The sequence below is a fragment of the Schistocerca piceifrons genome, chromosome 2, assembly GCF_021461385.2.
Source record: "Schistocerca piceifrons isolate TAMUIC-IGC-003096 chromosome 2, iqSchPice1.1, whole genome shotgun sequence".
NCBI classification, from domain to species: Eukaryota; Metazoa; Arthropoda; class Insecta; order Orthoptera; family Acrididae; genus Schistocerca; species Schistocerca piceifrons.
In genome coordinates, this window is record NC_060139.1 from 440,151,121 (window position 1) to 440,157,846 (window position 6,726).

Sequence of the window (6,726 nt, forward strand, 5' to 3'; positions counted from 1 at the left end):
CTGTCTGTCATTTTAATATCATGTTAAATTATGTCACTCGATGCAAATTAATAACTTTTCTGCACAAATTATGATAACAGATGTACATGTGACTTGTAAACTATATCTCTTTTTAGTAGTTCTTTGACAATGTTATAAATACAAGCAGCAAGAATGGTCGGGAGGCAGTCGGAATGTCACTTTGGTAGAGTGTGTTTGTCAAAAGCACATAAAAAACACGAGACCTCATGTTTTTAACCCTAGACAACCAGATTTAGAGCCAGCATCAGCATCGAGACACAGCAGCGATCCAGCAAGCAGCAGCGATTACTACAACGCATTTTAATGGCGCCAACCAAACATCAAGCGCTAACAAGCTCCGTAAACGGGAGTGAAATAGTGCGATTACAGCAATTAGCCATATCAACGACTAGGCGACCATTACAAGCAGCTACAGCCAACAGAGTTCGTATGGTGTCATAACGTGCCACAGGGCTAAAGGCGTCGTCATAATCAATTCCTGCTTTCTGAATACAGCCTTTTGCAACCAATCTGGCTTTAAAGCGAGTACCTCCATTGACTGCGACCTTTTGCCGTAGAACCCAGCGGTTTTGCAATACTTTGGCATTCTTCGGACGGTCAACCAGCACCCAGGTATTGTTTTCCTTAAGTGATTGAAGTTTTACACTAATAGCTTGCATCCATTCTTCCTTTTCGTTTCACTGCAATATTTCTGAAAAACAGTTTGGATCTTTGTATCCAAGTGCATCAACTTTTGTTGCCATACAAAATTCACCACTTTCCATCCAGGTTGGTTTTCTTCATCGTCTTTTATTCTTCTGTTTCTCTTCATTAGAAGATTCAGCAGCTTCTGCTTTTAGAAATTCTGTTAATTCTTTATTTTCTTCAGATTCACTCGACTCTTGACTTTCTCTAGAATCGAGAGTGCCAATTTTTTCTTGAGTTTGGCTTCCTCCAGAAGTGTACAGCTTAGGAGATTTACATTGGTCATCTTTAGATGAATTCGGATCATTAAATTCTTCCCGAGGGACTTCAAATTCAACATGATCACTATGTAAATCACAAACAATTTCTGGCTTAAATTTTACACCGTGACTCAACACCACTTTTCTTTTAGATGGAATCCAAACTCTGAACCCATCTTTGTCATTAACATATCCAACAAGTCGTCCAAAAACTGCCTTATCATCAAACTTGGAACGGAATTGTTTGTTAATATGAACATAGCAGCCTGTACTAAAAATTCTGAGATGATCAAGTCGTCCTACTGTTCGATTAAACCATAGTTCATAAGGGGTATTATTTTCAACTGAAGATTTTCCAGTACGATTTATTAGGTAGACTGCTGTGTTACATGCCTCTGCCCACAACCCTTTAGGTAATTTACTCGGATTTAGCATTGACTGGGCAGCTTCAACAATGGTCCTATTTTCCCGTTCAGCCACACCATTTTGTTCAGGAGTGTAAGGAGGAGGAATCAGTAGCTCTATTCCCCTGTCTGCAAGCAGTTCACTGACATTCTTATTGTTAAATTCTTTGCCACCATCACATCTAAATTGTTTGACAACATGTCCATTAGTTCGTGCTTCATTTAAAAACTGCTTAAGCACAGTACACATTTCACTTTTGTGTCTTAAAAAGAAAATTCGACGAAATTTACTAAAATCGTCTTTGAAACATACATAATAATGCTTGCCTCCAAAAGATTTCGTGCTCATTGGTCCATTTACATTCACGTGGATTAATTCACCAGTACTGGTAGCGCGTATTATTCGTGTTTTGAATGGCAGCCTATGCATCTTTCCAACCGCACAGCCGTCACAAAATTCACTCCTGGCATCTTCCACATTAATGTTCATTCCTTTTAAAATATTCTTCACATGTTGTTTATTCTGATGACCAAACCTTTCATGGTACACTTGCAATGTTTCGGATGAAGTCATCAAGCTCATACGATTCATTTTTGCATTTCTAACAACACGCATGTTCAACACATAAAGTCCATTTTTCACATAACCTGTCATAACAATATTGCCACTGACTTGTTTTCGAACAGAGACATTGTTATAACTAAAATTAGTACTGTAGCCTCTGCAGGCAATGGCTCTCACAGAGAACAGATTAGCACTTGCATCAGGGGGAGTGTCTCCCGACAGTACGCACGTGGCTGTTTTGACGTTTACTGACCGGAAGTTGGTTTCACGTGACGAGGCATCCTGTTCGAAGACGCCATTCATGTTGATGTTTGCCTTGTGCTCCATTTAACTGCTTTCGTTGTTTGTTGCTGCTTCTTGTTATTTCGTTGCTGCTGTTCCGTTTTGTTATTGTTTCTTGTTATTGTTTAGTTTGTTTTAGCAAACATGAGTGATTCCCAAGAAACGCTCTATAAGTGTGAGGAATGCAGTTCAGAGTTTAAAATGCGAAAGAACCTCTACGCCCATATGAGGAAAGTTCATGAACTTGATATCCATGTGTCTAAAAAAGGAAAAGGCAGTGAATTGTGTCCCCAGTGCGGAATTGCATTTATGAGATGCAGTTCATTAAAACGTCATCAAATAACTGTGCATAGCATGAAGTCGGAGGAAAACAGTCGGAAATGCCACATTATTTGCCCACAGTGCTCTCTCACGTTTCTCACCTATGACACACTGAGAACACATATTCAAGAGAACCATGACGTTAGTTTTGAGTGCCAGGAGATAGAATTTGGTTGTCTTGCAGGTTTGTTTTTTATATTTATTGTGTTAGTCACGTTTTAGTAAATTTTGTTGATCCCAGGTACATGACTTAAAAATACTGCCTTAACATTTTTTTCAGACTTTGAAGAGTGGAAAATTTCTTACGAAAAAGTAAACCATGTTCGTTATGTAATGAATTGTTCGGAGCAGGAGCGACTAGAAAAACGTGTTCGATATTACCACTGCCATCGCTCTTTCAATTTCAATTCTAAAGGAACAGGTGCCAGGTGTGTCAAAAGTATGGGCACGAATAAAATAGGCATTACTTGTCCATCCAATATGCAAGTGACAATAACAGAGGACAAATGCTGCTTAAAATTTTTTCCAAAACATATGGGACACACCCAAGATGTTGGAAGAACATTTCTGCATGGGAACGAGAGGGCAGAGTTGGCAGGTAAAATGGATTATGTTACACTTATGTACATGAAACATGAAATTATCAAATTTATTTGTGTGATCAGAAGTAGGGTCTATCAATGTGCTTCTTTTATTTCCTTTTTTTTTTTTTCAGGACGGCTGTCACAGGGTGTTCCTGTTGGACGAGTTTTACAAGATGTCCGAATGGCACCAATCGCTGCAAGTGTGGAGAGAATCCATCTCCTTGAGAAAAAAGATTTGCATAATATAAAAAGGGATTTTGATATTGGTTATGCAACGAAGAAGCATGAAAATGATGCAGTGAGTGTGAAATTGTGGGTTGAAGAAATGAAGGGACAAAGTGACAACCCAGTACTGTATTTCAAGCAGCAAAAACAAGTGGATTCTAATTTTCAAGATGAAGACTTCATTCTTATTATAATGACAAACTTTCAGGCCGAACAACTTCTAAAGTATGGAGAAGATAAAATATGTGTGGATGGCACTCATGGCATGACTGCATACGATTTTCAACTTTTTACTATTGTCGTTGTTGATAGATATGGTGCTGCAATGCCAGTTGTATTTTGTTTTTCGAATAGGGGAGACATGTGCTTACTGTCTTTTTATTTCAAATGTGTGAGAGAAAGGGTGGGCACTGTAAAGACCAATGTGTTTATGTCTGACGATGCACCAGCATTTTATAATGCATGGTCAGCAGTAATGGGACCTGTGCCAAACCAGTTGCTGTGTTCTTGGCATATACAACGGAACTGGTCTCAGAATTTAAGGAGAATTTCTGGGGGTAGTGAGAAAAAATCAGCAGTGTTTAGTTCACTAAAGCGACTTCAGACTGAACTGGATATAGATGTTTTTAGTTGTAGTCTGGAGAAAGTGGTGGAAGACTTATTGAATGATCCGGATACTGCAGAATTTGGCAGGTACTTTCTTAAGATGTACTGCCAGCGAGTGGAAAAGTGGGCGTATTGTTTTAGGCACCGATTGGGCATTAATACAAACAATTACTTGGAGTCCCTACATAAAGTTATTAAATACAGTTATCTAGAAGGGAAAAAGTGCAGATGGCTGGATAAGTCATTAAATGCTTTGTTGTGTGTAGTGAGAGACAAAGTATATGAGGGCTTAGTGAAGCTCTCAAAACGTAAACAGTGCTCTAGGCCGTCAAGAGTGAAAGCAAGCCACAACGATAGCTCAGCTATAACAAATGGGATGATTTTATGCAGGGATGAAGGGTTGTGGGAAGTGCTTTCTTCCACTGGTTGTGAAGTGTATGTTGTTGTAAAAAATTCAGAACTGATATGCGAAAGAAAATGTTCACTTAAGTGTAACACCTGCAACATATGTGTACATTCGTATAAATGCAGCTGTTTAGACAACATTTTAAATTTTAACATATGTAAGCATATACACGCATGTGCCAAATCATTGTCTGATGCTGTCCAGGAGAGTGAACAGTGTTCCTTGCCCTCTAGTGCAGACAATGAATATGTGTCAGCATTGCTTTCTGGCAATTCAGAAAAATCTGCTGACACATTTGAACAGGATGTGATGTCTCACTGTGAAACTATTGTTGCACTCAGCAAAGGAACACAGTGTGGACAGGAGACTAAGGCCAAAGTATTGAAGGATCTGAAGAAGATCATTAGTAATCTTAATAAAGATTTTTCTTTCTCAGAAGAAAACACAGTAAATGTGAATGCCAAGGTTGAATCTCAGGCTAGATTTTTTTCCACAAAGCAGAGAAGGATTTTGTGAGGGGTGATTAAGCGTTAAAAAAAGTAAACTCCAAGTTGGAATATCAACAATATTAGGAAAAAAATAGTTTGCCACTCACTGTAAAGGTGACATGTTGAGTTGCGGACAGGCACAATGTAAAGAATGTTACACATTTAGTTTTTGGCCAAAGCCTTCTCCAGAAAACAAAACACAGATTAACACTAGCAAGTACACATGACCAATATCTCCCACTGCAGATAGTGGAGATGTGTGCAGGGAGTGTGCTTGCGTGTGTAAATCTTTTTGTGTTTTCTTTTCTGAAGAAGTCTTCGGCCAAAAGCTAAATGTGTAACAGTCTTTACATTGTGCCTATTTGCAACTCAACATGTCACCTTTACAGTGAATAGCAAACTATCCTTTTCCTAATATTGTTAATGCACATAAAGGTGGTCTTGTACATTATGTCAATTTTTGTGTGTGTGTGTGTGTGTGTGTGTGTGTGTGTGTGTGTGTGTGTGTGTGTGTGTGAGAGAGAGAGAGAGAGAGAGAGAGAGAGAGAGAGAGAGAGAGAGAGAGATTCCATGTAGTTGAAGGTGAATAAAAATTTAAATTTACTTGTGCATTTTTTGAGTTTTGTTAATCATGGTATACTAAAATAATGCTGTCCCACCATCTTGGCTCATTCAAACTGTATTCTATAATTCAGTGATATCTAATTGTGTAAATAAAACTGAATTGCACAATGAAACATTATAATTGGTCTGTATCAGTGTTTGGTAAAGGATTTGAGTTAACAAAAGACAACAAAGAAAGTAATGGAATTTGTCATGATTTTACTACTGTGTTTGAGCACAAAAATCAAGGATTTAGTGTCACGCTACAGCAAGTCTTAGTTTCTATGTAAAAGAAAACTGGCTGAAATTCTCAAAAGTGCTTAAATGTCATGTCTGTTATGACAAAATACTTTATCACACACAGAGTTTGCCTGTGTTGCGACATTTTTTGGTCTTCTGTGGATAGCTATAATCAAATTTAGTTTTGATGGTCTGAAATAACTCTTTAAATGCATTAATTACAGCCATTTCTTGTAATCCCACCCGTGAGTCTACTGCAGTTAGCGCCGTTTGAAAAGAGTTTAATGTTTCCTTGTTAATGATCCTTTTTGTGAATACATAATTAGAATGCTAGGAAACAGCTGGTTGATTATTAGTTCTCTTTGTATAAAGTCCCATGACTAGTGCTCTGTTGGCAGACGTCATTGGGTCAACTAAAGTCATCTCATAGTCCCATGTATTTAGATTTGGGATAACAGTGTCAAGGCAGGCATCACCTCTGGTTGGTAAATGACATGCTACAAATAGTCCATAAATTGTTAATAGATTCATAAATTTTCCTCCTTAGAACTCTCCTTGCAAAAGCGTACATTGAAATGAACACCCAGTGCAATTTCTGATTTCAAGTGCATAAAATAGCACAGCCAAGATTCTATTTAGATGAGAAAATTTTCAAAGTTGCCATCTGGAGAATGGTATACTAGACAGCAATTATTATAATAAGATTTAATAAGTCTGAAGCAGCCAACTCAAAATCTAGGTCCACACAGTAGCTTTTTAAATCAATTTCTTTAACACTAGATTTTCTGTTGGTATATTTAGATACATCACCGAAGGAAGCAGGTGTTCTGCACCATGCACTTATTGAATTTAGGCATTCAATTCAGTTATACTACCCTGCTTCTTGTGCTGATAACCAATGTTTACACACACAGTAAAATTGGCTTCACTTCTATAAAAAGTGATAACACATTAAGTTTAGTTCTAAGATACAGGCATTATGGGAGTAACTTTCTGAGCACTATGTGACCCATTTACACTTAATTCTTCTTTCTGTT

At 37.9% G+C, this 6,726-nt stretch overlaps 1 protein-coding gene across 1 annotated transcript; it reads left to right on the plus strand.

Annotated features, from left to right (window-relative positions):
* The first annotated feature begins 2,274 nt into the window (after positions 1-2,274).
* LOC124775454 lies at positions 2,275-4,874 on the plus strand. The gene is made up of 3 exons (XM_047250287.1): positions 2,275-2,721; positions 2,818-3,135; positions 3,253-4,874. The coding sequence occupies exons 1-3, from the start codon at positions 2,361-2,363 to the stop codon at positions 4,872-4,874; spliced, it is 2,301 nt and encodes a 766-aa protein (XP_047106243.1). The 5' UTR covers positions 2,275-2,360.
* The last annotated feature ends 1,852 nt before the right edge of the window (positions 4,875-6,726 follow it).